The sequence below is a fragment of the Podarcis vaucheri genome (genome assembly GCF_965113315.1).
Source record: "Podarcis vaucheri genome assembly, chromosome: Z".
Lineage (NCBI taxonomy): Eukaryota > Metazoa > Chordata > Lepidosauria > Squamata > Lacertidae > Podarcis > Podarcis vaucheri.
This window is the reverse complement of record NC_138758.1, coordinates 43,800,095-43,816,253: the sequence shown is the minus strand read 5'-3', so window position 1 is coordinate 43,816,253 and position 16,159 is coordinate 43,800,095. Positions and strand designations below refer to the sequence as shown.

Sequence of the window (16,159 nt, the reverse complement as noted above, 5' to 3'; positions counted from 1 at the left end):
GAAAGCCACCCCACACCTGATTTCCACCTCTTGATTAAGTCAGGGCAATGGACATCAATGCTATGACCATTCATTGTCCAGCCTTGGTAGGCAAAGTGAGTCCCAGGGACTGAAGGTACTTCATGGGGAAGAGGCCATCTGCAGTTCAGGTGGAGCTCCATGCAGATCTAGCACCTCTTCATAGCTCTTCCCTCCTCTCCCTTCCCTCCTCACCCTTCCCAGCACCCCTGTGTTTCAAAATCATATTTGGATTGAATAACCCCATGGATTTCTTCTGCCTCTCAGGTGCGGCTGTACTATGACCATCCAAAACCCAGCCATGGGGTCCAAATGGGGACTGTGGCTCAGGCCTCTAAGGTCATAACCTTCAGCATCCCTCAGGCCAGGACAGCTGAGATCACAGGGAGCTCTAGCTCAGCACCGGATGCTGCTTGGAATGAAGGTAAGGTCTGAGAAACCTGTGCAGCATCCTTTGGAAGAAATAACGTTTGTAGGAAGTTTACTTTAGGACAAACAGTAAGGTTTGGATGAATATTGGCTAGATCTCTGATGCTGGTAGCTAAATATGGTCCCATCCCCCCAAGCCCAGCCTCTATCCCAAACTACAATCATTTGATGAACTTGCTTAGATCAGTGGCGAGTAATGTAAAGGTAAAGGATCCCTGGACTGTTAAGTCCAGTCAAAGGTGACTATGGGGGTGTGGCGTTCATCTCACTTCAGACCGAGAGAGCCGGTGTTTGTCCACAGACAGCCTTCCGGGTCATGCGGCCAGCATCGCTAAACCGCTTCTGGCACAATGGAACACCATGACAGAAGCTAGAGTGCTCGGAAACGCCATTTACCTTCCTGCCGCAGCGGTACCTAATTATCTACTTGCACTGTTATGCTTTAGAACTGCTAGGTAGGCAGGAGCTGGGACAGAGCAATGGGTGAGTTCCAATGGCTCTCTAGTCGTTGTTAGATTCCAGTTCCTAACAGCCCCAGCAACAAGGTGAAGTGTTTGGGATGAAGGGAGTTTTAGCCCAACAATATGTAGAAAGCATCATGTTGGCTACCCCTGCTCTACCTTAGCTGAGCCAGCAGAATAGCAGGCCCTTGAAACTGAGGTGTGCAAGGCCCAAGCTCCAAGTTCCTGATATGGTTCTCAGAACTATCCCTAGGCCACATCCCTCACCTGATCTGTGCCTTCCTTGAGTGTTTTTGCCTGGCTGGAATGTGTTCTTCAACCTTGATAGTGCTTTTTGGGTAGAGGATAGTGGTGGAGGTTCATGAGTGTGCATGGAAACTAGCCTACCACACAAAGGTAATTTTACTGTTTACTGACACGCACTATTCCACCCACTTTTGCCTCTGACCCCACCTATCACTTGTGGCCCCCACAAGGTGGTCCAGAAGGGAATGTGGCCCTCAGGTTCAAAAAGATTCCTCATCCCTGCCTTAGATGCCCAAGCAGTTCTATGTACCTTGGGATCCTTCCTATATTTTATCTTTGCTGGTTTTTTGTTGCTTTCTCACTAGCCCTGAAGACCATCTCCTTTCTCAATATGTCAGTTCCTATAGACTACTAATAAATTCATTCTTGTGAGTGTGGATCCTGGTGTAGCCAAAACACAAGAGTGAGGTTAGAGTGAGGTTTTGGTGTAGCCAAAACACAAGAGTGAGGTTAGTAGCAGTCTTACGGGAACTCCAAGCTTTGCAGAAGTGCACAAAGGAGAACAAACTTTATTCAAATAAGAAAAGGGGGGTGCATACCCAACAGTGCAATAAGAAGTGAGCATGCTCAGTATCCACAAAATGTCGACTGAATTGTGTGGGTGGGAGAAATATTAAAGCAGGAAAGAAAGTAATGGATTGGAGTAGTCTGGAAGGGAACATGGCTAGCTAGACTTTCTCCTCCCCGCCTTCCCCATTCCTTAAGCAGCTCTGATGGGTAAGATCTTGCCAGATTCATTTATCTCAATGCATAAAAGTTTTTGTCTCCTTAAATTGCAGGATTTTCTGGCCCTCAAGCAGCCTCCTTTCCTCTTCCCAACTCCATGGGTTTGGGCAATCCAGCAGCAGATGGCTTCACCTCCACATCAACACCTTTTGCAGGAGATCACTTGACACACCTGTTGGCTTCCCAAGCTAGCAGATTCCAGACTCAGGCAAGTTCACAGCTTAGAGCCAGCAAACTGTTTTGAAGTGCATGCCTGTGTGTGACTATTTGCTTCCCTCTGAATCTTTGTGCAAGCAATGCACACAATTCAGTGCTATTTTTCTAGAAAAAGAGGTGCCGGAACTCACCATGAACGCCTCTCTTATTCTCTTATAGTGGCAATGGTACCCACCTAAGAGGAGCTGGAACTGAGTTCCGGCAAGTTCCAGCTGAAATAACCCTGCACACACCCATCCAATTCAGTGTTTTAGAACTGTAGTCTCTCTTAAATAACAGCCCCCCTTTAGTTACTGTTGCAAAACTGATATGCACACACACTCTCAGTTTCATCTGCTCACCATCCATCAATAACAACAGAATCCCACTTAAGAGAGGGAGGAGAGTTGGATTCTTAGTGTGGCATTGGTTTGTTGTGCTTGTTTGGTTGCTAATTGGTGATGGGATCCAATTAGCCTTGTTTCTTTAGTTAGCACAGTTGATGGCATGTAAAAGGAAGGGAGAAAGTGAGTGCTGTTAGGGAATAATGAGCTTACTACAGGTGTTGTTATGAGTTGGGAAGGTGTCTTCACAAGTTGTTTTTCACCCAGTTTGCTGGTGCCAAGACCAGCTGGTGGTTTTTGCACTTTGTAAGGTAAAGGTAAAGAGACCCTATACCATTTGGTCCAGTCGTGAGCGACTCTGGGGTTGCGGCGCTCATCTCACTTTATTGGCCAAGGGAGCCGGCGTACAGCTTCCGAGTCATGTAGCCAGCATGACTAAGCTGCTTCTGGCAAACGAGAGCAGCGCATGGAAATGCCGTTTGCACTTTGTAGGGCTGTGCAATAAATCACCATATCATTGAATACGGTATTGAAATAACATAGTGGTAAAGTGTTTCAACAAGGCAATATACCAGTGAACAAAAGGTGGAGATTTAACAGCTTCCCAGGGAGTAGCTCAGCTGGACCATACTTTACAGATACTTTGCAGATACTTTGCAGGCATGGTGTCTCCTTCCTTCTTTCCCTCCTTCCTTCTAACCGATAATAAATCACACAAACCAGCAAACTCTGTCAGCTTCACTGGTATCTTTCCACTTAGAGCTCAGCTAATTATGCAGAACCTGCTAACTATTAAAAACAAAAGCAAAAGCAAAATTGTGACAAAGCATATTAATCCAGTTCAGTTGCACAAGCATACATTTCAGTTTGCAACTGAATCCTCTCAAAATACTAACAGTATGGAGGTGACTTTATGTTTTCACCTAGAGCAGGGGCCAGCAAACTTTTTCAGCAGGGGGCCAGTTCCCTGTCCCTCAGACCTTGTGGGGGGCCAGACTATATTTGGGGGGGGGGGTTTGATGCAAGAGCCCCACGAGCCCGCTGGCTGCTTACAAGCGGCAGGGGTTGGCAGCGGCAGAGGGATGATGAGCGGTGCGTGAAAGGGCTCCGGAGAGGGGCTGCTTAAAATGGTGGCTGCTTGAGCGCTGCTGCTGCTGCTGGCACCGAGAAAGCCCAGCCCCCCTCCTCCTCTAGGCAGGGCGGGAAGAAGCCAGGAGGAGGGAGGGAGACGATGACAATGAGGACACCGTGTGAGGGAGAGGGAAAGAGCATGTGCGCTGGTGATCCACACGGTGATACCCAAACTGTCCGCGGGCCGGATCCAGAAGGCAATTGGGCCTGATCTGGCCCACGGGCCTTAGTTTGCCTACCCACGACCTAGAGGCTTTGGGGAACAAGCCTAAGTATGGCACAGGTTCTGGAGGAGATTAAGTTGATTAAGGAAGGTGGGGGAATCACCCAAATGGAGATTGTGTAGCAAAAGAACAGTAGCAGCCCCCCCCCCTCAAGGTGGCATTACTGGCTCTTAAGCAGGATATGATGAAATGTTCTGAATGCTCTTATTTAGGTGGAAAATTTGGAGGAGCTAATTCGAACAAGGAAGTTGCCACTTCAAGACCAGCTAAAGGTACCACAACCATTTTCTCGAATTAATGTTGCATCTTTTTCTTTTTTAAATGCGATTTGTATTAAAGTTTTTCATAATACGTAAAATAGTGGTTACCAAAAAACAAATGGAATAAGTGGAATACAGAGTCCTTTCTTAGTAGGTCATTCTTAGCCCTTACCACCCATAGAGCACAGTAGCTCCTCCCAGTTCTCACCTGGGATCTTTTCTTTCTCTTCCCAGCCTCTCACCCTGGGAGTCCGACATTTCCCTGTTTCTCTCTCTCTCTTTTTAAAAAATTATTTTTTATTAACAGGCCAGTCACATCACATTATCCATATCACATTGATTCCAAATTATACAGCCAAATTTTAAATTTTGTTGGGGGTGCCCATACATCAAGCTTGGCTCGAGTCGAAAACAGCATCACTTATCTTACTGCTTTCATTAGACAGTTCTGTCCAGTTTGATCCGGATAGTCCTTTATTACTTCCTTTCTCTTCTTGTTGTTATCATAAATTCCTTTCTTTGCAATCTCTGATGATTTTCATAAGCAGGTTAAAAGCTGGCATTCTATGTGGATTTTGTACTCTTCCAAAAATCATATTGACCAGCGACAGCCTCTGTACAACGCTTCCATACAAAAGATTAGTCTCCAATCTGTCCTTTATTTTTCAAATAAATCAAATGAGTCTGGGGGTTCTGTCAGGTCAAACTTACATTCCAGCATTCCTTCTCATTCAAACAATCCTGATTCTCCTCCCCCAGTCCTTCTTCCTCCGGCAAACCTGTCATGGCAAGACGGCATTTTTTAACTGCGTCATAGAAATTTTCCTCTTTTCTCACCATTCTCCAGTCTTCTTTCCTGTTATACTCCGTCCCACATAGTTCTTAAAATCCTGCCTGTGATTCATAGAAATGCGACGATCTTGTTTCTATCTGGAGTGAAGGGTTATTAATGTCACATCATGCAGAGAAAAAAAGAGTTTTTTCCTCCACCCCCCCCCTTCGTTCCAAACATACAGTCTCCTTATGGTAATTCATCAGAAGATTTACTTATCTGTCCGTCACTCCTGGTCGCAGAGATCCATTAATCAGCAGTCTTATCAGTCGAGCTTTACTTGATGTATGTGCTTTCAGCTTAATTTCCAATCATATGTTTCCAATTATAATTCCAAGCTGCAGCAACCAGCATGCGCTGATTGGAATCGGCGTCAGGAAGATCTGACGTCACCGAGGGCCTGTGCCAAGTGTTCAGCACCCCCATCACTCGTTTCAGGGGTGCATTGTGAACACCGCTGGCAGGACAGTTTCCCCCCGCATCCTGGGGGGATTAGGAAGACTGCATACTTCCCATAGCAGCCCCTTAGTACCCCGTATGGGTCAGAGAGATGTTATTGTCGGCCATCTTCCAACGCGCCACCTGGTGCCCCCCCCCGACATTTCCCTGTTTCTCACCCAGGGTCCTCCAACAACCATTTACCACCCCCATGAGTTTACAGTCTATGGACCTTAATAAAAGTCCCTGACATGGGACTTCAAAGAGAACCAACAAAAGAAAGAAAAATAACAATAAGAAGAAAGAAGAGAGAGAGATCAATAAAATAAAAAAGACAAACAAACAAAAGAAAAATAAAAATTAGAGAAAGATTTTTAAAACTTCTGATTTTCTATCTGCCGCTTACATAATATATATATATATATATATATATATATATGATTATTTAAGACATTCAGTTCATGCCTACACCCATCTTCTTCACCTTGAAATTGCAGAAATGGTAACAAGTTGCTTGCAATATGATCAGCTTAATGAGGCATTCGAATTGAATAAGAGGAATGGTTTTGCGATGCAAACCTCTCAGTTAGAAAGATACCTGCTAGATGAGGGTAGTCAGCCTTTTTATACCTACTGCCCACTAATGCATCTTTCTTGAAGGTAAAATTTCCTTACCCTCCACCAGTGCTTGATAGAAGGAGGATTCAGCTTGTGCTGTAGAACCCACTACTGCCCACCTATAATCCTGAAACGCCCTCTAGTGGGCAGTAGGGTTCAGGTTGACAACCCCTGTGCTAGACAATAACAATAAATTACTGTCTAAAATGTGTTTTTGTATTGTAAACCACCCTGTGATCTTCAGATGAAGGGTGGTACATGAGTGGTGGTGGTGGTGATGTAAATAAATAAATTTCCAGGGTGCTGAGAGCTGTTAGCAAACCCCTATTTCCCTCACAAAGCTACACCTTCAAGAGTGGTTTAACAATCCCACTTTGCAGGAAACTTTGGGAAGTGTAGCTCTCTGAGTGGCATAAGGTGTCTTTCAGGAGGGCAACATCTGTCTGAAAGCTTTATCCTGGGAGAATGCCTGAAATAATTTACTACAAGGTGATTTTTGTTGGTTCCATTATCAATGAAAGTAGAAGCGTGTCCATATTGCTGCATTGCTAGAGTGCCATTTCCCATCATAAGGATACAGTTAGAGTCAACGCAGCTGTGGTACTCGGGAGTCAACAAGTCACTCAAAATCCCCTGCTTCTTTCAACCTTGCTTTCCATTGTAGGGGTTCTCAAGACTAAAGGAAGCCAAGGATGCCTTGGAGCAGACATATCTACAGGCTCGAGATGAATACAGGCAGTTGCAGAACCATCAAGAACCTGCAGTGGCGCTAGGAGACTTTGATTCTGATCGGTATGTATATAAAGTGGTATCTTGGTTCTCAAACGCCTTGGTACTCAAATGCTTTGGTTCTCAAATGCCAAAAAACCAGAAGTAAGTGTTCCAGTTTTCGAACATTTTTCGGAAGCCGAACATCCGATGCAGCTGTCAGCTATTGTTTCCAAGGCGCCTGCACCAATCAGAAGCTGCGCCTTGGTTTTTGGACATTTTGGAAGTCAAACGGACTTCTGGAATGGATTAAGTTTTGCGCTTTTGTTTTTGCTGTTTATTTTGCGTTTTTATTTTTGAGGCTTTTAATTTGTTTTTGTGACTATGTGGAACCCAGTTCAGCTACTGACTGATTGATTGTGTGACTGTGGAAATGGATAAAAGCCCCCCCCCCCCTGTTCAAACAATAACTATAATCAGTGCAGGTAAGATTTTTTTATATATATCTACAATACTGTCTTATTTATTTTATAGTACAGTACATTGATTATTGCTTTCATTTCATGGATGAATCGTATCGTTAGATAGTAAAATTCATGTTAAATTGCTGTTTTAGGGGATGTTTTTAAAAGTCTGGAACAGATTACAGTGGTACCTCAGGTTACAGACGCTTCAGGTTACAGACTCTGCTAACCCAGAAATAGTACCTCGAGTTAAGAACTTTGTTTCAGGATGAGAACAGAAATCGTGCGGTAGCAGCATGGCAGCAGTGGGAGGCCCCATTAGCTAAAGTGGTACTGCAGGTTAATAACAATTACAGGTTAAGAACAGACCTCCAGAACGAATTAAGTTCTTAACCCGAGGTACCACTGTAATCTATTTTGCATTACTTTCTATGGGAAAGCATGTCTTGGTTTTGGAATGTTTTGGTTTTGGAACAGACTTCCGGAACGGTTTAAGTTTGAGAACCAAGATACCATTGTATTGCACAAGTTGATTGAGCAAGGATTTCAGGCATGGAGTCTCTCCCAGCTCTACCTGGAGATACTGGGGGTTGAACCTGAGGTCGTCTTCATACAGTCCTGGGTTGGTAGGAAAAGTGGGAACTAAATATGAGGATGAGACAGTGTGCTGACAGACTTTTGGATGAGACCCCTTGGGAGCTGTTGCCAGTCAATTTAGAGCAGGGGTAGCCAAGGCAGCATCACCCGGAGTTGGTTGTTGGACTACAAGCCCCATCATTTTTGAACACTGGCCATGCTACTGCATGGGGTAGATGGGAGTTGTAGTCCAACAACACCCGGAGAGCGTCACTTTCCCTACCTGTGATACAGGAAGTACTAAGCATTATAGAGCAATAGCCTGACTTCTGTACTCCTGTTCCCTGAGCTATATTTCTGTTCTAGCTTCTCTCATCTTTGCTAACTCATTTTAACACTTTCCAGAGCAGTGGAAGGACAGATATTCCAACTGGAGATGCGCTTGGAGGAGCTGAAGGAAAGGATTGACCAGGCAATGTGGGACCAGCCAGTTGCACAGAGCAGCGTTGAGGCACCTGATTCATCTCCTGCCCGTTTTCCAGCTCAGGCATCTGAGTCGCAGATGAGGTCGCAGATGAGGTCGCCGACTCCATCTCTTCAAGCCCCAGTCCCGGTGGTCTGCACTCCATACCCTGAGGTCACATGCAATTACTTCAAGGTTTTCCCAAGCGAGGAATGGCATATCTAAAGGCTATTTTGATACATAGATTGATTTGATTATATTTCTATGCTGCTTTTCATTCAGAGGTATCTCAAAGTGGATTACAAGCAATAGAGCAATAACATGATAGGACATAATAGAACATCACAAACACAGCAGAAATCATATGGAATAATTAACAAATCATCAGTGAAACAATTAGTCTATAAAACACTGTTAACAAGGCAACAACTAAGAAATAAGCTAAACATCACAATTAAAGCCAAAGTAATATTTGAGATACAGGAGTGTGTTTAAAGGTTTCTTTGTGCACCAATCTGAAAGTTTTTTTATACCGTGGATTTATTGGTATTACTCTGGAGCCCTTTACAAGGCTACATATATTACAAAACATGAAATGGCTTGTATCTCCTATCTTGCCTGTGGGACGCTCTCTCTAGGCCAGGGCCAGATGACACATGAGGCAGGCTGAGGAAGCTGCCTCAGATGTGGAAGCCCAAATACAGGGATTCCAACTTGCATAAAATATTGGAAAGGCCCAGATAAGCCCTGCTTCACATATTGATCACAAGACGTGTTGCAAACACACCATTTGAATGGCAGTGCTCATCAACTTGTGGGGGGCAGCCCTTTCAAGAGAGCCAGTGTGGTGTAGTGGTTAAGAGCGGTAGTCACGTAATCTGGGTAACCGGGTTCGCGTCTCCGCTCCTTCACATGCAGCTGCAGGGTGACCTTGGGCCAGTCACACTTCTTTGAAGTCTCTCAGCCCCACTCACCTCACAGAGTGTTTGTTGGGGGGGAGGAAGGGAATGTTAGCCGCTTTGAGACTCCTTAAAGGGAGTGAAAGGCGGGATATCAAATCCAAACTCCTCTTCTTCTTCTAATCTTTTATTGTGGAATGGGGTCTAAGGGACCTTAGCCACTAGGAGTTGGCTTCTGTGCCCAAGAGACAGCACCCCCACAAGTGCCCCACCCATCATACTGCCCTCCACCACTGGTGAAGAAGCAGTGTTGGCTTTTCCAGCAAGATTTCATGTGCTCTATGAGATTTCTCAAGATCTTACCAGAAGCTGCCATGTCTGCTGCTGCTTTATGGGCACCACCATGCAACCCAGGAAAGGGAGATTTTGGTAGGAGTGGGGAAGAGCGGTGGCAGTATGGGGGGGCACCTCCCTGTTTCACCTCAGGTACTAAAAAGGAAGGGTGGTATTAAGTAGTGGGTAGACATAGCGGACGACCCAGAGATTTCTCCAAGTAGTTCTTTATAAGTAAGCTGGAACTGAACTGAACAGCAAACAGCTCAGCCGGCCTGCTTTTATAGGCAGCCAGCTGTCAACAATATAACAACAACAGCCCAAGGTTTCCTGCCTAAATTAACTTAGATGTACCTGAGTGAGAACTATATACACAATACCCCCTGGTGGCCAGGGTGAGAACTTCAATACATAACAGGTTGTCCCTGTGTCAGGCCATGCAGTAGGCCATGCTTCCATGGCAACCATCTTGTGACTGGCGCCCACAGCACTTTCTCAAAATTCAAAATGTACCCACTAGTTCTCCATAAAGGTCACCAACCTCTGTTCTAGACTGACAGTGATTTAAATTGTTCAACATTTTATACCAATTGCCAAATTCTTTTGGAGGGGGGTGGTGGCATTACTTTCATTTGGGCCTTGCTCATGCCTTGACACTCTGCTCCTCAGATCCCCGTCCCCACGAATGACCGCAGCCAAGCCCAGCTGGACTTGGAAGTGAACTCCATCAGTGATGAGACTGGAGAAGAGGGAGAAAGCAGCCTTCCGGAACCACTCTGGCACATGCAAGCCCAGGTGGAAAAGGACTTTGATCACCTCCTGGACCAGTAAGTGTATGAGTTTTGTGTATATGGGGTGAATGTCTTTTTGATGTCGGATAATTATTATCCTTCGACAATCTTTTAAAGATTTACAGCCTTTTCACTCTTCAAATAAAAATGATCTCTGCATCATGCTGCTGTTCTACCATGGTTGTTTTAGATCTGTAAAATCTATTAAGTAGTGGGTGGACATAGCAGACAACACAGAGATTTCTCCAAGTAGTTCTTTATAAGTAAGCTGGAACTGAACTGAACTGAACAGCAAACAGCTCAGCCGGCCTGCTTTTATAGGCAGCCGGCTGTCAACATTGTAACAACAACAGCCCAGGGTTTCCAGCCTAAATTAATTTATGTGGACCTGAGTGAAAACTATATACACAATCCCCCCTGGTGGCCAGGGTGGGAACTTCAGTACATAACACCATGTATCCCTTTGGATTTCTGAATAAACTGATCACAGCTGTGATGTTTTCTTCTCTAGGACCCCATTTTTGCTATACAGTGGTACCTCGGGTTAAGAACAATTCGTTCTGGAGGTCTATTCTTAACCTGAAACTGTTCTTAACCTGAAGCACCACTTTAGCTAATGGGGCCTCCCGCTGCCACTGCTGTACGATTTCTGTTCTCATCCTGAAGCAAAGTTCTTAACCCGAGGTAATATTTCTGGGTTAGCGGAGTCTGTAACCTGAAGCGTATGTAACCCAAGGTACCACTGTACTTTTAAAGTAGTATTATGCCCCTCCCAATAACTGTGCCCTTCTGCAAAGAATCCTGGGAATTGTAGTTTGTGCTTAAAGTCCTTTGAAGACTCCCAGTCCCCTCAGAGCTACAGTTCCCAGAGTTTCTGGAAAGGGGAATTGATTGTTAAACTACTCTGAGAACTGTAGTACTGTGAGGGGGAACAGAGGTCTCCTTAGACCTCTCTGCCCCCTTAACAAACTACAGCTCCCAAAATTCTTTGGCAGGAGCCATGACTGTTTAAAGTGGTAAGGTGCTGCTTTAAATGTATAGTGCAGATGAAACCTATGTCTCTACTTTGAATGTTTGGTTGATATATTGGGTTGCTTCCAGTGAAGTTCTACTCAGAGTAGACCCATTGAAGTGAATGTGCCTAAGTTAATCATGTCCATCAATTCAAATGGCCTACTCTTAGTAGGAATGGCAGCGACTAATATTCAGTGTCAGTTCATCTGGTTTCAGAAGGTTGACAGACCCAAGCTTAACCTATGGTCTCTTGTCCCACAGCTACAACAGCTTCAAATCTTTGCCAGAGGCTCTGAGCTTGGAACAGCTGCACGTGGACAGACATTACTCACCCCCAGATGAAGCAGATGGTGCAGCCATAACGGATGTTGGGACAAAGGAAGGCTCCCACTGGGTGGTGTCTAAAGCTAGCAAGACCTCTTACAGGCCTTCAACCTTGCAGTAAGTCATCCAGGAGAAGAATCCACACTTCAGCCATGCCCTGATTATTTCATGGGTCAGGGACCTGTGGCCTTCCAGATGTTGCTGGACCATGAGGAATGTTGCTCATCCCTCAACACTGGCCATGCTTCCTGGATCTGATGGGAGTCCAACAGCATCAGGAGGGCACCACATCAGCTCTCTTTATCTGTCCTGAACCTTCCAGCAGTCAGCTTCATCATAGGCATCCACTGAAGCTGAATGGTGGAACATTCCATTAAAGAATGACCTTTACGCAGCATGTAGCAATACATTCCCCCAGGAGGCAGTGATGGCTGTCAACTTGGATGGGTTTTATTAAGTACAGTGGTACCTTGGGTTAAGAACTTAATTCGTTCTGGAGGTCCATTCTTAACCTGAAACTGTTCTTAACCTGAGATACCACTTTAGCTAAAGACCCCCCCCCGCTGCCACCGCACGATTTCTGTTCTCATCCTGAAGCAAAGTTCTTAACCCGAGGTAATATTTATGGGTTAGCAGAGTCTGTAACCTGAAGCGTCTGTAACCTGAAGCGTCTGTAACCCGAAGTACCACTGTAGTGCATGGACATAGCAGACGACCCAGAGATTTCTCCAAGTAGTTCTTTATAAGTAAGCTGGAACTGAACTGAACAGCAAACAGCTCAGCAGTCCTGCTTTTATAGGCAGCCGGCTGTCAACATGGTAACAACAACAGCCCAGGGTTTCCCACCTAATTTAACTTACCTGCACCTGAGTGAAAACTATATACACAATACCCCCTGGTGGCCAGAGTGAGAACTTCAATACATAACAGCTTTACAAGAGGATTAGACAAAGTCATGGAAGACAAAGCTATCAACAGCTACTAGCAATGATGGCCATGTTTTGCCTCCACCGTTGGGGGCAGTATGCCTCTGAATGCAAGTTGCAGGGAATTGCAGGAGAGCAGAATTGCACTCATGTCTTGCTTGTGGGCTTCCCACAGGCTTCTGGTTGGCCACTGGGAGGGCAGGATGCTGGACTAGATGGGCTATTGGCCTGATCCAGCAGGGTCCTTATGTCCTTAACTGCCTCTGGTCTAATCACTCTGCACATTGCCTTGAAAATATTGGTGGGAGACCTTTCACAGACCACCATGATGCCTGCAAACATTCTGGGATGTGACTAAACTTAGAAGCAGGGGGGCTTGCTTTTCCAACAAAGATGCCTTTGCTTTCTCTCCCTCTTTCTTTCCCAGAGTTGGACAAAGGAGCTTTTTATTTTAGGCTATTTTTATTTTCAGTTCTTTCTACTCAATAGGGCTGAGTTGGCAGGGCAGATGCAGGGGTGGGGACTGTGGGAGCAGAAAAAGGAGAAACTGAAGGAAATAGGGGAGTGGGGGAAGGGGATGAATTTGATGGCAAGGAAGTGAATGTGAAGCCTGGAATCACATGGAGTGAAAAGGAAGGAGGAGGGAAATGCGTATGAAATCTCTCTCTCCTTTCCTTTCCTTTCCTTTCCTTTCCTTTCCTTTCCTTTCCTTTCCTTTCCTTTCCTTTCCTTTCCTTTCCTTTCCTTTCCTTTCCTTTCCTTTCCTTTCCTTTCCTGTGTGCAAGATGCCCATGGCTGCAGCTTGTAGCTTCCCTGCTTATGTAAAACATAGTGCCTGCCTCTACAACCCATGCAAAAAGACAGCTTTGTCATATGAGCACATGAAAGCACAGTTCCTACTTTAGAAGTCTGGGAATGAAGGGCCTTCTTAGTCTCTGGGTTCTGACAGGAACAGACTCTCATAGCCTGGCTTGAAAAGGTCTTGCAGCAGGTTTGGATTACTCCTTCTCTTCCCAGATCCCCAGGTGGGGATTTAAAAAAAGTGATGTTGCTAACTCCTAAATGTGTGGTGGCTGGGGAGGTTAATCCACCTTCTTCTCCAGGATGAATGTTCAATAAGAAAACCATCTGAACATGCCCTAGGTCAAGGGTTGCAAGTTCTTCATCCCTGACTTAGCAGCTGCCATCTTGAATGTTGGACTTTCCAACAGCCACTGGCATCTTCTGTGTTCCTTTTCCCTGAGCTACATTCTTGAAACTGCTGAGAGATTACCTTGGAAGTAGGGGCAGTCCAGAATGTGAAAGGCTGTTGACAGCAAGGCGTTCGTATGTTACTTTCCCCAGTATTTTTGGTTTTTATGGAAGCCGCCCAGAGTGGCTGGGGAGACCCAGCCAGATGGGCGGGGCATAAATAATAAATTATTATTATTATTATTATTATTATTATTATTATTAGCCTTTATTTGTTTTGTTTCTTTAAAGTGAAGCTGTACCTTTGACCCGATAGCTTTGTTCAGAAATCTACAAAACTAGAATGTGGCCAGAATAGGTCAGACAACCCATAAGCCTCTGCTGAGTCCCCCTTCTCTCTCTCCCTTCTCCCCCATTTCTAATAGGCAGCCCCAACAGATGGAACCTTCTGAGCAGCTTTTGAGGAAGTCCCAGCAGGAAGTACCTGACCAGACCAGCTGCTCACCATCCATCCAGCAGGAGGAGGAGCCAGTTCCTCAGGGTTCAGTTGAACAAAAATGTCCATCGACTCCAGTTCCAAAGGCCTCATCATCTAGGAGGCAGCAGAAGCACCTGTCACCACAGAGCAGCATGGTCAGTGTGGCGGGCAGTGCTGCTTCTGAACACACAGCCAAGAAGTCCCTCCAGAAGGCAAACACAGGATTGCCTGAGGTAAGCATTGGTTAGTGGGGAGGGGCTGTCACAATGGAGCAGGGGGAGAAAAAATTTTCACCACAAGGGCCACCCTCCTTTTGGGACTGCCAGGGGGTGGGACCCAGAGTGTGGGAAGAATCTGGGACCTGGTGTCCTCCGCGTTTTATTGAGATTTGACTCCCATCATCACCAGCCAGCAAGCCAAGAGAAATGAGTCCCTGGCCCAGTGACCAGGTATGGTGGGAGTGCTACTTCTTAAGAGCAGAGCAGGGGGAAGAACCTGTGGTCCTTCAGACATCATTGGATTACAGCTCCCATCATCCCTGACCATTGGCCATGCTGGCTGAGGTTGACAGCAGCTGGAGTACAGAAATATATGGAGAGCAACTGCATCCGCATCTCTGCTCGGGGGCCAATGAAAGCCCTGAGAAGCAGCTCTCCTCTGCTTGGAGAAAGAGGTTTGGGACTGGGCAGGCCTCATTGTGTTCTGGATGTTATGAACAGGAGCACAATGAAACTAGGAGGCGGAAGTAATTTGGGAATGGTGCAACTTGAGCCCAAATTAAACCAATTTTAGGAGCCCCTGTTCTGAATAGAGATGGGAGGGATCTTGCTGTCCTTGCTTGTGACCCATGGAGTGAAACATACAGCCCATATGCCATGTATTCTAAGCTGAACCTAGCTTACAAATTTGTTTTGAGGATAAATATTGGGGTGGAGATGTCCTCAGCTTCGTGAAGGAAATAACAAATAAAAATGTTTACAAGTATATATCCTTTGTTGCCTCAAAATAGGGTTCTTTTTGAGGAAATTCAGGCAATCATTTAACCGCCTCAAGGATAAGGTATATTTTTCAGCCTGTGGGCCACATTCATTTCTGGGCAGCCTTCCAGGGGCCGCATACCTGTGATTGCCTGAGTTGGTGGCAAATGTGGGTGGAAAAAAGGAAGTAAATTTTCCCCTTGTACAGTACACTATTTTATACATACTCACTCACACAACTCTCTCAATTTTCCATTCAGGCAAGCCAGGGGCACTATTAAAATCCAAGGACATGTCCCAGCCAGGAAAAACACCCAAGAAGGATGCAAATATGGGCCCATCAGGGAGTGGGGGTGGCATCAGAAGAGTCCTGAGGGCCAAGTAGAAAGGCTTGGAGGACTGCATTCAGCCCCTGGACTTGACGTTCCCCACATCTTCTTTTTCCCTCTCTTGCAGAATTTACGCCTTGTTTCCCCAGAGACAGACAGTGGATTTGTGGGATCAGAAGCCAGCAGGGTGTCCCCGTTGGCACAAATGCAAAAGCACTATACATCCAAGTTTAGGTATGAACCCTCCCTCCCTTCTTTTCCTATGACCTGTGTTAATTCCCATAATTGTGTCCCTGAGTTGGCAGTGAACAGGAGGAAGTATATAGAAGATACCTGAAGGCAAAAAGTGTGTGAAACCAGGAACTGGGTGGGCATCCAGCAATATTCAGATAAAGGAAAGTGTGGTTGGAAAACCTGAGCATGAAAATGACCAAATTGATTGCAACCTTTGAAGCTGTTGGAAGTTCATTTGTGTTGGGATATTTGACCTCTTGTATCAGCTTTAGTTTAACTTACAGCAGAATCAGATTTCAATTCTAGACTTGCACACTTGGGAGTATGGCCAGCTGAACCCATTGGGGCTTCCTCTTGAGTAGACATGAATAGCATGGGTCAGGATTCTATGGTCTTGCAGGTATCATTGGACTCCTACCATCATCCTTGATCACTATCATGCTGACTGGGGCTAAGTTAGGGTCCAAGGA

The 16,159-nt window shown here is 45.5% G+C and overlaps 1 protein-coding gene across 1 annotated transcript in view; it reads left to right on the top strand.

The window, feature by feature from the left end:
- The window catches only part of AKNA (AT-hook transcription factor), a 64,213-nt gene that overhangs the window by 32,888 nt on the left and 15,166 nt on the right, over positions 1-16,159 (top strand). The window contains exons 5-13 of the mRNA XM_082209040.1: positions 286-442; positions 1,994-2,148; positions 4,047-4,106; positions 6,647-6,774; positions 8,136-8,367; positions 10,095-10,252; positions 11,492-11,671; positions 14,097-14,382; positions 15,583-15,689. Of these exons, the coding sequence (XP_082065166.1) occupies positions 286-442; positions 1,994-2,148; positions 4,047-4,106; positions 6,647-6,774; positions 8,136-8,367; positions 10,095-10,252; positions 11,492-11,671; positions 14,097-14,382; positions 15,583-15,689 (1,463 nt within the window). The remainder of the gene's footprint in view (positions 1-285; positions 443-1,993; positions 2,149-4,046; positions 4,107-6,646; positions 6,775-8,135; positions 8,368-10,094; positions 10,253-11,491; positions 11,672-14,096; positions 14,383-15,582; positions 15,690-16,159) is intronic.